This window comes from Bombina bombina, chromosome 6 (genome assembly GCF_027579735.1).
Source record: "Bombina bombina isolate aBomBom1 chromosome 6, aBomBom1.pri, whole genome shotgun sequence".
NCBI lineage: Eukaryota > Metazoa > Chordata > Amphibia > Anura > Bombinatoridae > Bombina > Bombina bombina.
This window is the reverse complement of record NC_069504.1, coordinates 181,566,942-181,584,422: the sequence shown is the minus strand read 5'-3', so window position 1 is coordinate 181,584,422 and position 17,481 is coordinate 181,566,942. Positions and strand designations below refer to the sequence as shown.

General features: G+C 40.2%; 1 protein-coding gene across 1 annotated transcript in view; it reads left to right on the top strand.

Annotated features, from left to right (window-relative positions):
- CAPZA2 (capping actin protein of muscle Z-line subunit alpha 2) overlaps nt 1–17,481 on the top strand; it is a 135,939-nt gene that overhangs the window by 45,095 nt on the left and 73,363 nt on the right. Inside the window, exon 6 of the mRNA XM_053716689.1 lies at nt 11,703–11,782. Within this exon, the coding sequence (XP_053572664.1) occupies nt 11,703–11,782 (80 nt within the window). The remainder of the gene's footprint in view (nt 1–11,702; nt 11,783–17,481) is intronic.

Below are 17,481 nucleotides of genomic sequence, written 5' to 3'. Positions count from 1 at the left end.
CATCAGTTGGAAGAAATGAGTGATGTGCAACCATCATTGACAGAGGATGTAGATAAGTGATATGTCTGAGTCGGGCAGCATTACAGACATGCACGTACGGTGTGATGTTGATGATGTTGTACCCACTGCTTCTTCCTTTGTTGATTTGTCAGATACAAGTGAAGCGGTTGATGATGACGATACGTCCGTGGATGTCACGTGGGTGCCCGCTAGAAGAGAAGAAGAACAGGGGGAAAGTTCAGATGGGGAGACAGAGAGGAGGAGGAGGAGGAGACGAGTTGGAAGCAGGGGGAGGTTGTCGCAAGGAGTTAGTGGCACAGTCAGACAGCATGCATCGGCACCCGGGGTCAGCCAGACAGCACGCCAATCAACGCATGCTGTTTCCACCACCAGAATGCCGTCATCACAGAGCTCAGCAGTGTGACATTGGGCGATACATTCGAGTAAAAAAAGGCCTGATGAGATGAGCTGCCTTGGGCTAAAAATGGTTCGAATGCCGGATGACTTATCCGCCACCAACTAGGGTTCAAGCCGCAATGTTTTCGGGCACTTTCTGCCTGGGAAACAAACATCAATTTTTCTGGCCGCTGCTACAATACCTAATTTTTCAGGCATGTGTACATGCCAAATTTTTCTGGCCTCTGGTGCTGCACTGTGGCTTCAAAAACCAAACCAAAAAAAGGCATGTAACAGGGATTAAACTGATAGGAGTGGTGTGTTAAGTAGTACTATTCTGATCAGTTTAATCCCTGTTACGCCCCCTATCAGGGGACGTGTATATGGCATGGATTTTAGGAACCGGGAGATGGAAAAAGATGCTTGGTCGGTCCTCCTACTTCAAATTTGGGGCACTGCACGTGCAATCTAATGTGCCACCAGATAGGAGAGGTGTGTTAAGTAGTACTATTCCTATCTGGTGGCACATTGGATTGCACGCGCAGTGCCCCAAATTTGAAGTAGGAGGACCGACCAAGCATCTTTTTCCATTTCCCGGTTCCTAAAATCCATGCCATATACACGTCCCCTGATAGGGGACGTAACAGGGATTAAACTGATAAGAATAGTACTACTTAACACACCTTATAATAACGCAGAGAGAGGAGTCTGAGGAAGAGGAGTCAGAGGAGGAAGGTGGCTTTGAGGAGGCGGAAGACCAAACACAGCAGGCGTCCCAGGGGGCTTGTTGTCACCTTTCGGGGACACTTGATGTTGTACGTGGCTGAGTGGAGGAAGAGACCTTCAATGACATCAGTGAGGACAAGGAACGGGACATGGCTAGCTTGGTATCCAACCTTGTGCAAATGGGGAGTTTGCGGTGCGTTACACGGGGAGTTTGGTCTGTCACTGGGAAGCGGGCGTAACCCTTACACTACCTGATCGATACAACATCATACCTGATGTTTTCAAGCACGTTATTCCAAACAATTTAGGAATGTTAGGTGATTTATGCCCTTTATGGATTAAAACCAGACTCTGCATCAACTATGTAATTTTACGTGGGAGTTTTGCCATGGATCCCCCTCCGGCATGCCACAGTCCAGGTGTTAGTACCCTTGAAACAACTTTTCCATCACTATTGTGGCCAGAAAGAGTCCCTATGGGTTTTAAAATTCGCCTGCCTATTGAAGTCAATGGCGGTTCGCCCGTTCGCGAACAGTTGCGGGCGTTCGACGTTCGCGAATGGAAAATTTTAAGTTCGCGGCATTACTATTTGAGAGCGATCTTCATTCCAGGAATGGACAATTGAGAAGTGGACTTCCTGAGCAGATGGACTTTTCATCCCGGAGAGTGGGAACTCCATCTGGAAGTGTTCTCCAGGATAACAACCAAATGGGGGACACCAGAATTGGATCTAATGGCGCCTCGCCAGAACTCCAAGCTCCCAAAGTACAGTTCGAGGTCGAGAGATCCTCAAGCTTTTCTGATAGATGCTCTGGCAGTTCCTTGAAACTTCAGGTTGGCATATCTCTTTCCTCTGTTTGCTCTCCTTCCGTGGGTCATCACTCGAATCAAGCAGGAGAAAACACTGGTGATTCTAATGGCTCCTGCGTGGCCTTGCAGGATCTGGTATGCAGATTTTAGTAGAGATGTCGTCTTTACCTCAGTGGAGACTACCTCTGAGGAAGGACCTTCTGCTTCCAGGGCCCTTCCTTCATCCAAATCTAGTTTCTCTGAAGCTGACTGCTTGGAGATTGAATGCTTGATTTTAGCTAAGTGTGGATTTTCCAAATCGGCCATTGAGACCATGGTTCAGGGTTGTAAGCCTGTCATTAGAAAGATTTACCATAGGATATGACGTAAATATCTTTTTACTGGTGTGTGTCTAAAGGATATTCTTGGAGTAAGGTCAGGATCCCAAGGATCTTATCTTTTCTCCAGGAAGGCCTTGAGAAGGGGTTATCTGTTAGTACCCTTAAGGGTCAGGTTTCTGCTCTATCCATTCTTCTGCACAACCATCCGGCAGACATGCCGGATGTACAATCCTTTTGTCAGGCCCTTGTCAGAATCTGGCCTGTGTTTAAATCAGTTGCTTCTCCTTGGAGCCTTAACTTTGTTCTTAAAGTTTTACAGCAGGCTCTGTTTGAGCCTATGCATTCCATAGATATTATCTTGGAAGGTTTTGTTTCTTACTGCTATTTCTTCTGCGCGGAGGGTTTCTGAACTCTCAGCTTTGCAAGGTGATTCTCCTTATCTTATATTTCATGTAGATAAGGCAGTTCTCCGTACGAAGTTTGTTTTTCTTCCTAAGGTTGTTTCAGACAGAAATATTAATCAGTAAATTGTTGTTCCTTCTCTCTGTCCTAATTCTTCTCATAAAGAACGTTTGTTGCACAACTTAGACGTTGTGCGATCTCTTAAATTCTATCTGCCGGCTACAAAGGACTTTCGTCAGTCTTCTGCATTGTTTTTTTCCTTTTATGGAAAACATAAAGGTCAGAAAGCTACTGCCAAAGTTATTGAGAGTTAAACTATCTCCAGTTTAATAGGTTATTCATATTTGATTAACTTTTCATCTGTACTTTTAAATAGTTGTATTTAACTAAAGCATTAACATTATAGGTTTCACAGGGGGACACTGTAATTAAAGGGACAGTACAATCAAAATTAAAGTGAAGGTAAACTTTGGTGAATGAAAGCCCGTTTTTTAAAAATACTATTAAAAACAGGGCACTTTCATTGATCAAAGTTTACAAAGCAGCCATTTTGTTAAAAAAAATTACTCTTTTTTTTTTTCTTCTTTTTACAGCTAGAGCAGCTTCCCCCACCTAGAGATCCTCTATTCTCATGTCGGCAATGACTAATCCTGCTTCCTCCAATCACCGCTTTCCCCCCAGGGTAGTCATTACCTGAGGCCATGCTGTGGTTGGAGGAAGCAGGATTAGTCATTGCTGACGTGTGAATAGAGGATCTCTAAGTGGGGGAAGCTGCTCTGGCTGTGAAAAGAAAAAAATGTCTGCTTTGTAAACTTTGAATGAAAGTGCCCCTGTTTTTAATAGTATTTTTTTAAAAAAAACGGCTTTCATTCACCAAAGTTTACCTTCACTTTAAACTTGGTGATTCAGGTAGAACATTACATTTTAAACAACTTTCCCATGTACTTGTATTATCTCATTTGCTTTGTTCTTTTGGTATCCTGTGTTAAAAAGCACACTTAGGTAGGCTCAGGAGCAGCAGTGCACTACTGTGAGTTAGATGCTGATTGGTGGCTGCACATATAAGCCTCTTGTCTTTGGGTCACCCAGGCCCGATAATCAAGAATGTTCCAAGGTAGTGAGAAATAAAAAGGGAGCTGTCGTAATGTAAAGCCGGCATAATTTTCCAAAGGGTCAACAGCGCTGTTTACAGGCAGCATCGCCAAGAGGCGTCTTACCATACATTTCACCAAAAACATCGAAGGTGTAATTTAAATAATACAATTTACATGTGTGAACAGAAACTCAACCCCAGTAATTTACAATACAATAGTCACATCAGTAATAACCTGGAGCTGGGGGATTGTGGGTATATGGTCTATGTATATACATTGTTTACAGTATATGTATTGTATAGAGTGTAGTGTTTATGTATGTAAACGTGATTGTACTAATCTTGTATTGTGTCCTTAGACGTGTGTATATAATCATTTTAAGATTGATTGCGCTTTCTCTATATTAATATTTACATTGCCGCGTATTTGCAATCTCAATATTCATGTTTCACAATATTGCGATCACTTATTCGCATTTCCATATTTCACAATATTGCTAATCGTGTTTTTGCATTTTAATTTTTCGCACTTGTTTTGCATTTGTAATATTCATAGATATTGATATATATATAATACGTTTGCTACAGTGCGGTCGCAATATTATAAGTAAAACAAGATTGTGTAATTGCAATATTGAGAAATATGGAAATGGAAAACGTGATTGCGATATTGTGAAATATGAATATTATGAATGAGTGTTCTCAAAATAATGTAAATATGGATAATGAGAATACACAATCACAATCTTAAAATAAGCAAAAATAAACTCCTAACGTACATATTCTTACATTATAAAATACCTCAACTCCTATAGTTTTAAAGGAATATGAAGCCCAAAATTTTTCTTTCATGATTTAGATACAGTATGCGATTTTAAACAACTTTCTAATTATCTTCTATTATTTTTCTTTGTTCTTTCTTTCATGTAATTAGCAAGAGTCCATGAGCTAGTGACGTATGGGATATACATTCCTACCAGGAGGGGCAAAGTTTCCCAAACCTCAAAATGCCTATAAATACACCCCTCACCACACCCACAAATCAGTTCTACAAACTTTGCCTCCTATGGAGGTGGTGAAGTAAGTTTGTGCTAGATTCTACGTTGATATGCGCTCCGCAGCAGGTTGGAGCCCGGTTTTCCTCTCAGCGTGCAGTGAATGTCAGAGGGATGTGAGGAGAGTATTGCCTATTTGAATGCAGTGATCTCCTTCTACGGGGTCTATTTCATAGGTTCTCTGTTATCGGTCGTAGAGATTCATCTCTTACCTCCCTTTTCAGATCGACGATATACTCTTATATATACCATTTTCTCTACTGATTCTCGTTTCAGTACTGGTTTGGCTTTCTACTACATGTAGATGAGTGTCCTGGGGTAAGTAAGTCTTATTTTCTGTGACACTCTAAGCTATGGTTGGGCACTTTTTATATAAAGTTCTAAATATATGTATTCAAACATTTATTTGCCTTGACTCAGGATGTTTAACATTCCTTATTTCAGACAGTCAGTTTCATATTTGGGATAATGCATATGAATAATTCATTTTTTTCTTACCTTAAAAATTTGACTTTCCCTGTGGGCTGTTAGGCTCGCGGGGGCTGAAAATGCTTAATTTTATTGCGTCATTCTTGGCGCGGACTTTTTTGGCGCAACAATTATTTTCTGTTTCTGGCGTCATACGTGTCGCCGGAAGTTGCGTCATTTTTGACGTTCTTTTGCGCCAAAAGTGTCGGCGTTCCGGATGTGGCGTCATTTTTGGCGCCAAAAGCATTTAGGCTCCAAATAATGTGGGCGTCTTTTTTTTGGCGCGAAAAAATATGGGCGTCCCTTTTGTCTCCACATTATTTAAGTCTCATTGATTTTTTGCTTCTGGTTGCTAGAAGCTTATTCACTGGCATTTTTTTTTTCCCTTTCCTGAAACTGTCATTTAAGGAATTTGATCAATTTTGCTTTATATGTTGTTTTTTCTATTACATATTGCAAGTTGTCCCACGTTGAAGCTGAGTCAGAAGATACTTCTGGAATATCCCTGCCTGGGGCTGGAGCTACCAAAGCTAAGTGTATCTACTGTAAACTTATGGTATCTGTTCCTCCAGCTGTTGTTTGTACTGTTTTGTCATGACAAACTGTTTATGCAGTTAATATTTCCTTTAAGTACTGTTACATTACCTGTTGCTGTTCTGTCAACATCTAATACTCAGAGTGTTCCTGATAACATAAGAGATTTTGTTTTTAAATCCATTAAGAAGGCTATGTCTGTTATTCCTCCTTCTAGTAAATGTAAAAAGTCTTTTAAAACTTCTCATTTTTCAGATGAATTTTTAAATGAACATCATCATTCTGATTCTGATAATGGTTCTTCTGGTTCAGAGGATTCTGTCTCAGAGGTTGATGCTGATAAATCTTCATATTTATTTAAAATGAAATGTATTCGTTTCTTTGCTTAAAGAAGTCCTAATTGCATTAGAAATTGAGGATTCTGGTCCTCTTGATACTAAATCTAAACGTTTAGATAAGGTTTTTAAATCTCCTGTAGTTATTCCAGAAGTTTTTCCTGTCCCTAGTGCTATTTCTGAAGTAATTTCCAGGGAATGGAATAATTTGGGTAATTCATTTACTCCTTCTAAACGTTTTAAGCAATTATATCCTGTGCCATCTGACAGATTAGAGTTTTGGGACAAAATCCCTAAAGTTGATGGGGCTGTCTCTACTCTTGTTAAGCGTACTATTCTTACGGCAGATGGTACTTCCTTAAGGATCCTTTAGATAGGAAAATTGAATCCTTTCTAAGAAAAGCTTACTTGTGTTCAGGTAATCTTCTTAGACCTGCTATATCTTTAGCGGATGTTGCTGCAGCTTCATCTTTTGGTTAGAAGCTTCAGCGCAACAAGTAACAGATCATAATTCTCATAGCATTTTTATTCTTCAACATGCTAATAATTTTATTTGTAATGCCATCTTTGATATCATTAGAGTTGATGTCAGGTATATGTCTCTAGCTATTTTAGCTAGAAGAGCTTTATGGCTTAAGACTTGGAATGCTGTTATGTCTTCTAAGTCTACTCTGCTTTCCCTTTCTTTCCAGGGTAATGATCATTTTCATTCCTTTTGTCACAACAAGGAACAAAAACCTGATCCTTCATCCTCAGGAGCGGTATCAGTTTGGAAACCATCTCCAGTCTGGAATAAATCCAAGCCTTTTAGAAAATCAAAGCCAGCTCCTAAGTCCACATGAAGGTGCGGCCCTCATTCCAGCTCAGCTGGTAGGGGGCAGATTACGTTTTTTTCTCAGAAATTTGGATCAATTCCGTTCACAATCTTTGGATTCAGAACATTGTTTCAGAAGGGTACAGAATTGGCTTCAAGATAAGGCCTCCTGCAAAGAGATTTTTTCTTTCCCGTGTCCCAGTAAACCCAGCGAAGGCTCAAGCATTTCTGAAATGTGTTTCAGATCTAGAGTTGACGAGTAATTTTGCCAGTTCCAGTTCTGGGACTGGGGTTTTATTCAAATCTCTTCATTGTACCAAAGAAGGAAAATTCCTTCAGACCAGTTCTGGATCTAAAAATATTGAATCGTTATGTAAGGATACCAACATTCAAAATGGTAACTGTAAGGACTATCCTGCCTTTTGTTCAACAAGGGCATTATATGTCTACTATAGATTTACAGGATGCATATCTGCATATTCCGATTCATCCAGATCACTATCAGTTTCTGAGATTCTCTTTCCTAGATAAGCATTACCAGTTTGTGGCTCTGCCGTTTGGCTTAGCTACAGCTCCAAGAATTTTTTACGAAGGTTCTCGGTGCCCTTCTGTCTGTAATCAGAGAACAGGGTATTGTGGTATTCCTTATTTGGACGATATCTTGTTACTTGCTCAGTCTTCATATTTAGCAGAATCTCATTCGAATCGACTTGTGTTTTTCTTCAACATCATGGTTGGTGGATCAATTTACCAAAAAGTTCATTGATTCCTCAGACTTAGGTAACCTTTTTAGGTTTTCAGATAGATTCAGTATCCATGACTCTATCTTTGATAGACATGAGACATCTAAAGTTGATATCAGCTTGTCGAAACCTTCAGTCACAATCTTTCCCTTCGGTAGCCTTATGCATGGAAATTCTAGGTCTTATGACTGCGGCCTCGGACGCGATCCCCTTTGCTTGTTTTCACATGCGGCCTCTTCAGCTCTGTATGCTGAACCAGTGGTGCAGCGATTACACAAAGATATCTCAATTAATATCTTTAAAACCGATTGTACGACACTCTCTGATGTGGTGGACAGATCACCATCGTTTAGTTCAGGGGGCTTCTTTTGTTCTTCCGACCTGGACTGTAATTTCAACAGATGCAAGTCTTACAGGTTGGGGAGCTGTGTGGGGGTCTCTGACAGCACAAGGGGTTTGGGAATCTCAGGAGGTGAGATTACCGATCAATATTTTGGAACTCCGTGCAATTTTCAGAGCTCTTCAGTCTTGGCCTCTTCTGAAGAGAGAATCGTTCATTTGTTTTCAGACAGACAATGTCACAACTGTGGCATACATCAATCATCAAGGAGGGACTCACAGTCCTCTGGCTATGAAAGAAGTATCTCGAATTCTGGTTTGGGCGGAATCCAGCTCCTGTCTAATCTCTGCGGTTCATATTCCAGGAATAGACAAATGGGAAGCGGATTATCTCAGTCGCCAAACGTTGCATCCGGGCGAATGGTCTCTTCACCCAGAGGTATTTCTTCAGATTGTTCAAATGTGGGAACTTCCAGAAATAGATCTGATGGCTTCTCATCTAAACAAGAAACTTCCCAGGTATCTGTCCAGATCCCGGGATCCTCAGGCGGAGGCAGTGGATGCATTATCACTTCCTTGGAAGTATCATCCTGCCTATATTTTTCCGCCTCTAGTTCTTCTTCCAAGAGTAATCTCCAAGATTCTGAAGGAATGCTCGTTTGTTCTGCTGGTAGCTCCAGCATGGCCTCACAGGTTTTGGTATGCGGATCTTGTCCGGATGGCCTCTTGCCAACCGTGGACTCTTCCGTTAAGACCAGACCTTCTGTCGCAAGGTCCTTTTTTCCATCAGGATCTCAAATCCTTAAATTTGAAGGTATGGAGATTGAACGCTTGATTCTTGGTCAAAGAGGTTTCTCTGACTCTGTGATTAATACTATGTTACAGGCTCGTAAATCTGTATCTAGAGAGATATATTATAGAGTCTGGAAGACTTATATTTCTTGGTGTCTTTCTCATCATTTTTCCTGGCATTCTTTTAGAATTCCGAGAATTTTATCAGTTTCTTCAGGATGGTTTAGATAAAGGTTTGTCCGCAAGTTCCTTGAAAGGTCAAATCTCTGCTCTTTCTGTTCTTTTTCACAGAAAGATTGCTAATATTCCTGATATTCATTGTTTTGTACAAGCCTTGGTTCGTATTAAACTTGTCATTAAGTCAATTTCTCCTCCTTGGAGTTTGAATTTGGTTCTGGGGGCTCTTCAAGCTCCTCCGTTTGAACCTATGCATTCATTGGACATTAAATTACTTTCTTGGAAAGTTTTGTTCCTTTTGGCCATCTCTTCTGCCAGAAGAGTCTCTGAATTGTCTGCTCTTTCTTGTGAGTCTCCTTTTCTGATTTTTCATCAGGATAAGGCAGTGTTGCGAACTTCTTTTGAATTTTTACCTGAATTCCAACAACATTAGTAGAGAAATTGTAGTTCCTTCATTATGCCCTAATCCTAAGAATTCTAAGGAGAAATCATTGCATTCTTTGGATGTTGTTAGAGCTTTGAAATATTATGTTGAAGCTACTAAGACTTTCCGAAAGACTTCTAGTCTATTTGTCATCTTTTCCGGTTCTAGAAAAGGCCAGAAAGCTTCTGCCATTTCTTTGGCATCTTGGTTGAAATCTTTAATTCATCATGCCTATGTTGAGTCGGGTAAAACTCCGCCTCAGAGGATTACAGCTCATTCTACTAGGTCAGTTTCTACTTCCTGGGCGTTTAGGAATGAAGCTTCGGTTGATCAAATTTGCAAAGCAGCAACTTGGTCTTCTTTGCATATTTTTACTAAATTCTACCATTTTAATGTGTTTTCTTCTTCTGAAGCAGTTTTTGGTAGAAAAGTACTTCAGGCAGCTGTTTCAGTTTGAATCTTCTGCTTATGTTTTCATTTAAACTTTATTTTGGGTGTGGATTATTTTAAGCAGGAATTGGCTGTCTTTATTTTATCCCTCCCTCTCTAGTGACTCTTGCGTGGAAAGATCCACATCTTGGGTAGTCATTATCCCATACGTCACTAGCTCATGGACTCTTGCTAATTACATGAAAGAAAACATAATTTATGTAAGAACTTACCTGATAAATTCATTTCTTTCATATTAGCAAGAGTCCATGAGGCCCGCCCTTTTTTGTGGTGGTTATGATTTTTTTGTATAAAGCACAATTATTCCAATTCCTTATTTTTTTATGCTTTCGCACTTTTTTCTTATCACCCCACTTCTTGGCTATTCGTTAAACTGATTTGTGGGTGTGGTGAGGGGTGTATTTATAGGCATTTTGAGGTTTGGGAAACTTTGCCCCTCCTGGTAGGAATGTATATCCCATACGTCACTAGCTCATGGACTCTTGCTAATATGAAAGAAATGAATTTATCAGGTAAGTTCTTACATAAATTATGTTTTTGTTGAAAGCATGGACATATTCTTAGTCCACCCATTTCTGGAGCACTATATGACAGCAGTTTTTCAAGAATGTTATCCATTTGCAAGATCACTAGATGGCGCTACTATTTCTTGCCATGTAGTGCTCCAGATGCCTACCTAGGTATCTCTTCAACACAGAATGTCATGGGAACAAAGCAAATTTGCTAAAAGAAGTAAATTGGAAAGTTTTTTTGTTTTTTGTTTTTGTTTTTTTAAATAGTATGCTCTATCTGAACCGAAAAAAAGAGAAAATGTAGGTTTTATATCCCCTTAACCCAAATGGATGTTTATATATGTCTTGCGGGATTTTGCCTACCGTACCACGTGACGTGTGTGTATATACGTCCGAGCTGCTGGAAAAGTGGGGGGACCACTACACTACTTCTGTCTGTCGATGTTTTGAATATCTCCGAGTAGTGCATGGTTGCTCCTTCAACAAAGGATAACAAGAGAATGAAGCACAATTTGATAATATATAAGTAAATCTAAAAGTTGTTTAACCTTAAATTTGTTCTTTTATTATTCAGATAGAGTATAATATCCCATAAGGTCTATTTTTGAACTTTGTATGTTTTTTTGTTTTTTTTTAAACATTTTTGCTGTGAAGAGGAGGCATGTTATTTCTGCAGACACAAATTCACAATTTTGAGAACTACAAAACCAAGATTATGCGATTTATGTTATAGTTAGTTAATAAAAAATAAAAAAATGCCCAGAATCTTACAGAAACCTCAGGGAGAGCATGACATTGTGAATTAATAGAATTAATTTACCAAAGTGATTAAACATTACAGCCATGAATATACAGCCTCAGGCTACATCATTTAAACGCTAGTCCTTATTTCCGGATGAATAACCTTTTAGATTATAATGTGTATATTAAAAAGAAAACAATCTTTACATAGATTTTGCCTCAAAAAATTTTAAAAATCGAAAAATCTGAACCAAAAGATCAGATTTAAATTTTAAAAAATCTAATTTTCTTTATCCACCCTGGTTCCAGGATACTCTTAACAAATATATAATAAGTTCTGAAGGTAAAATATCAATTCTATGATCAAATTTAAAACTGTTAACTATATGCCTGCAAACTGCCCCACTATTGGGTGTATTCTGCCACTGCTTTAATTGGTTTTATTGTGAATTGGTGTAAAACAGTATACATGTTTATGTATGGATACTTTAACATTTGCAACATGAGCTAGTGAACATCTAAGCAATTTATTGCAATTTATTTATTTGTCTGTACTTTGTATCTTGTCTAGGTGTACAGTAAAATAATTGACGGACAGCAAACCATTATTGCATGTATAGAAAGTCATCAATTTCAAGCTAAAAATTTTTGGTAAGTCTGGATACATTTTTAAATCTTTCTGTATATGAAATATCATACTAGCCAGCCATTAAAGTGAAGATAAACTTTGATGAATGAAAGCCCGGTTTTTAAAAATACTATTAAAAACAGGGGTACTTTCTCTTGTAAGATGTATCGAGTCCACGGATTCATCCTTACTTGTGGGATATTCTCCTTCCCTACCGGAAGTGGCAGAGAGAGCACCCACAGCAGAGCTGTCTATATAGCTCCCCCCTTAGCTCCACCCCCCAGTCATTCTCTCTGCCTGCTTAACTGCTAGGAAGGGCAAAGAGCTATGTGGTGACTAAAATGTTAGTTTTTTATTTCTCAAGCAAAAGTTTATTATTTTAAATGGTACCGGTGTGTACTATTTACACTCTGACAGAAAAGGGATGAAGATTTCTGCAAGGAGGATGATGATCTTAGCACTTTGTAACTAAGATCCACTGCTGTTCTCACAAGGCCTGAAGAGTACTGGAAAACTTCAGTTGGGAGCTGCATATGTGGTTCTGTTCAGTCTATACAGGTGGCCCTCGTTTTACAACGGTTCAATTTACACCGTTTCAGAATAACGACCTTTTTTCCAGTCATGTGACTGCTATTGAAAAGCATTGAGAAGCAGTGTATTGATTAAAATAGCCAGTAGGTGGAGCTTTCCGCTTGTGTTGCAGAAAAGCCAAGCAAGCTGAAGTTAATCAGTTTAACCAGACAGATTTCAAAGGAACAAGATCTTCCTGTCTATAAATCAGTCCAGATTGGAATGCATAGAAAGAACTGTTTGCAGAAAAATGCAAGTGAAGTCTGTGTTGTGTGATTATTTTATTAGGTTTATAATGCTGTTTAGCAAATGTTTTTGTTCATTTAACTTAGTTTAGTTATACATTCTGTGTTGTGTGATTATTTTGTTAGGTTTATAATGCTGTTTAGAATTTAAAGTCTTCATTTCAAAGCTTTAAAAATAATGTATTAGGTCTTACTTATGCCAATTTTGAGAGGGGCCTGGAACCTATCTCCCTCACTTCCCATTGACTTACATTATAAAGTGGGTTTCAATTTACAACGGTTTTGATTTACAACCATTCCTTCTGGAACCTAACCCCGGCGTAAACTGAGGGCTACCTGTATTTTTCTAGACACACTGTGTTAATTCTAGAAAAGGCTGGCAATATCCCCATGAGGGAAGGGTAAGCTGTATTCAGATATTTTAATAGGAATTTCAGCTTGCTTGAAGGGCTCATTAGTTACTGGTGACACTGTTAAGAAAAAACGTTTTGTTTATTGATGCAATTATAACGTTTTCTGAAGGGACTAAAGTGCTGGTGACACTGTTAGAGAAAAAAAACGTTTTGTTTATTGAGGCATTTATAACGTTTTTTGAAGGGACTAAAGGGGTCATTGTGGCTTGGTTTTGAGTTTTGTAACTCACATGGTTAAGAGACACTGGTGTTTCTCTGATAGGCCTCAAAGCATCGAGTGAGGTGGGAGGGGCCTATTTTAGCGCCTTAGTTGCGCAGTTTCCTTTCCTCTGAGACATATCACTGCTTCTCCTGAGGTTCCTGCTGTGTTTGAGGGCTGTTAAAGAAGTTTTTTTCCCCACAAATTGTTCTGAAGGGCAGGTAGGAGCCACAGCAGAGCTGTGGCAAGGTGCTGAAAGTCTTTTTTTATTTTACTGGGTTTAATGTTTTTTCAATCCGTTTTTGCCATTTAGCTCTCTTCGCTCAGGCTTGGGCAAGAGATGTTCACGATCACTGGGCTTTAGAAATTGTGTCCCAGGGATATCTTCTGGAATTCAAAGACTCCGTTCCAAGGGGGAGATTTCATATTTCTCGATTGTCTGTAAACCAGACAAAGAGAGAGGCGTTCTTACGCTGTGTAGAAGATCTTCTTACCATGGGGGTGATCCGCCCAGTCCCAAAAGAGGAACAGGGGCTAGGGTTCTACTCAAACCTGTTTGTGGTTCCCAAAAAAAGAGGGAACCTTCAGACCAATCTTGGATCTCAAAATTCTAAACAAGTTCCTCAAAGTTCCATCATTCAAGATGGAAACCATTCGGACTATTCTGCCTCTGATCCAGCATGGTCAATATATGACTACCGTGGACTTAAAGGATGCGTATCTACACATCCCTATTCACAGAAATCATCATCAATTTCTCAGATTTGCCTTTCTAGACAGGCATTACCAATTTGTGGCGGGTTAGCCACGACTCCAAGAATTTTCACAAAGGTGCTAGGGTCCCTTCTGGCGGTTCTATGACCTCGGGGCATAGCAGTGGCGCCTTATCTAAACGACATCTTAATCCAGGCATTGACTTTTCAGCTAGCCAAGTCTCACACGGACATTGTGTTGGCTTTTCTGAGATCTCACGGGTGGAAGGTGAACATAAGAGTTCTCTCTTCCCTCTTACAAGAGTTTCCTTTCTAGGGACTCTGATAGATTCGGTTGAAATGAAAATATTTCTGATGGAGGTCAGAAAATAAAAACTCTTAACCACTTGCCGAACTCTTCATTACATTCCTTGGCCATCTGTGGCTCAGTGTATGGAGGTAATCGGACTCATGGTAGCGGCAATGGACATAGTTCCTTTTGCCCGCCTACACCTCAGACCACTGCAACTATGCATGCTCAAACAGTGGAATGGGGATTATGCAGATTTATCTCTTCAACTGCATCTGGACCAGGAGACCAGAGATTCTCTTCTCTGGTGGTTGTCTCAGGGAATGTACTTCCACAGGCCAGAGTGGCTCATTGTAACGACAGATGCTAGGCTGGGGTGCAGCCTGGAACTCCCTGAAAGCACAGGGCTTATGGTCTCGGGAGTTATCTCTTCTTCCGATAAACATCCTAGAACTGAGAGCGATATTCAAGGCGCTTCAGGCGTGGCCTCAGCTTGCTGCAGCCAAATTCATCAGGTTTCAGTCGGACAACATCACGACTGTAGCTTATATCAATCATCAAGGAGGAACAAGGAGTTCTCTAGCGATGATTGAGGTAACCAAAATAATCCGATGGGCAGAGGATCACTCTTGCCATCTCTCAGCAATCCACATTCCAGGAGTAGAGAACTGGGAGACGGATTTTCTAAGTCATCAGACTTTTCATCCGGGGGAGTGGGAACTCCATCCGGAGGTATTTGCTCAGCTGATTCAGCATTGGGGCACACCAGAATTGGATCTGATGGCGTTGCGTCAGAATGCCAAACTTCCTCGTTACGGGTCCAGGTCCCGGGATCCCAAGGCGGTACTGATAGGTGCTCTAGCAGTGCCTTGGTCCTTCAATCTGGCCTATGTTTTTCCACCGTTTCCTCTCCTCCCACGTCTGGTTGCCAGAATCAAGCAGGAGAGAGCTTCGGTGATTCTGATAGCACCTGCGTGGCCACGCAGGACTTAGTATGCAGACCTAGTGGGCATGTCCTCGGTTCCACCGTGGACCCTGCCAATGAGGCGGGACCTTCTAATCCAAGGTCCGTTCTCGCATCCAAATCTAGTTTCTCTGCGTCTGACTGCTTGGAGATTGAACGTCTAATTCTATCAAAGCGTGGGTTCTCTGAGTCGGTCATTGATACCCTGATTCAGGCTAGAAAGCCTGTCACCAGGAAGATCTATCATAATATTTGGCGCAAATATCTTTATTGGTGTGAATCCAAAGGTTACTCGTGGAGTAAGATTAGGATTCCTAGAATATTGTCTTTTCTCCAAGAAGGTTTGGAGAAGGGATTATCAGCTAGTTCTCTAGACAAAGCAGATATTTGTCTTTTTATTCTACTACACAAACGTCTGGCAGATGTCCCAGACGTTCAAACTTTTAGTCAGGCTTTGGTCAGAATTAAGCCTGTTGCTCCGCCTTGGAGCCTAAACTTAGTCCTTACAGTTCTTCAAGGGGTTCCGTTAGAAGCTTAATATCTATGGAATGCATAGGTTCAATCTTGGAAAGTTGTGTTCTTATTTGCTATCTCTTCGGCTCAAAGAGTTTCTGAGCTATCTGCTTTACAGTGTGATTCCCCTTATCTTATTTTCCATGCAGATAAGGTGGTTTTGCGTACCAAACCTGGTTTTCTTCCTAAGGTTGTGTCTAATAAGAATATCAATCAAGAGATTGTTGTTCCTTCTCTGTGTCCTAAATCCTTCATCAAAGAAGGAACGTCTGTTGCACAATCTTTATGTGGTTTGTGCTTTAAAGTTCTACTTACAGGCAACCAAAGATTTCCGTCAAACATCTTCATTATTTGTTGTTTATTCTGGTAAGCGGAGAGGCCAAAAGGCTACGGCTACCTCTTTGCTTTTGGCTGAAAAGCATCATCCTTTTGGCCTATGAGACTGCTGGACAGCAGCCTCCTGAAAGAATTACTGCTGATTCTACTAGAGCTGTGGCTTCCACATGGGCTTTTAAAAATGAGGCTTCTGTTGAACAGATTTGTAAGGTGGTGACTTGGTGTTCGCTTCATACTTTTCCGAATTTTACAAATTTTATACACTTGCTTCTTCGGAGGCTATTTTTGGAAGAGAGGTTCTACAAGCAGTGGTGCCTTCCATTTAAGGTCCCTGTCTTGTTCCTCCCTTCATCCGTGTCCTAAAGCTTTGGTATTGGTATCCCACAAGTAAGGATGAATCCGTGGACTCGATACATCTTACAAGAGAAAACAGAATTTATGCTTACCTGATAAATTTCTCTTGTGATGTATCGAGTCCACGGCCCGCCCTGTTTATTTAAGACAGGCATATATATTTTTATTTTTAAACTTTCAGTCACCACTGCACCCTATGGTTTCTCCTTTTTCTTCCTAGCCTTCGGTCGAATGACTGGGGGGTGGAGCTAAGGGGAGAGCTATATAGACAGCTCTGCTGTGGGTGCTCTCTCTGCCACTTCCTGTAGGGAAGGAGAATATCCCACAAATTAGGATGAATCCGTGGACTCAATACATCACAAGAGAAATAAATTTAGCAGGTAAGCATAAGTTATGTTTTTTTATTCATCAAAGTTTAAAAAGCAGACGTTTTGTTTAAAAACTTACCTCTCTCCTCTTCACAGCTGTAGCAGCTTCCCCCGCACGGAAATTCTCTCGTCACACGTCAGCAATGACTAATCCGGCTTCCTCCAATCACGGCATGGCCTCAGGCAATGATTCCCCTGGGGGGGAAGCCGGATTAGTAAAGGCTGACGTGTGAAGAGAGGATCTCCGTGTGGGGGAAGCGGCTCTAGCTGTAAAAAGAAGAAAAGTACTTTTTAAACAAAACGGCTGCTTTCTAAACTTTGATGAATAAAAGTGCCCCTGTTTTTTAATAGTAGTTACCTTCATTTTAACACCACCATAAAACACAGCTTGTTCTTAAGACCACTAATTGCAGTGGAACTGCATTATTAACAAATGCATAATAAAAAAACAAAGCAATTTTAAATGAGCAGTAGATTTTTTTTATTTATTTTTTTGTTCCTGACAAATTTCAAAATTGACTTCCATTTGCCCGCCACCCGCCAATTCAAACTTTGTATACATATACACTAAATTTTTGAACATGCCTAGTAGTAGCTGGTGCCACAAAGTGTGCATATAAAAAGACTGCACAGTTTAATAAAGTAAGTAAATTGGAAAGTCTCAATACTGCACGTCTGTCTGAATCATCAAAGTTTAACTTTAGTGCCACTTTAAGTAGTCGTCAGAAGTACTTTAATATGCTTGCAAGTATATATTT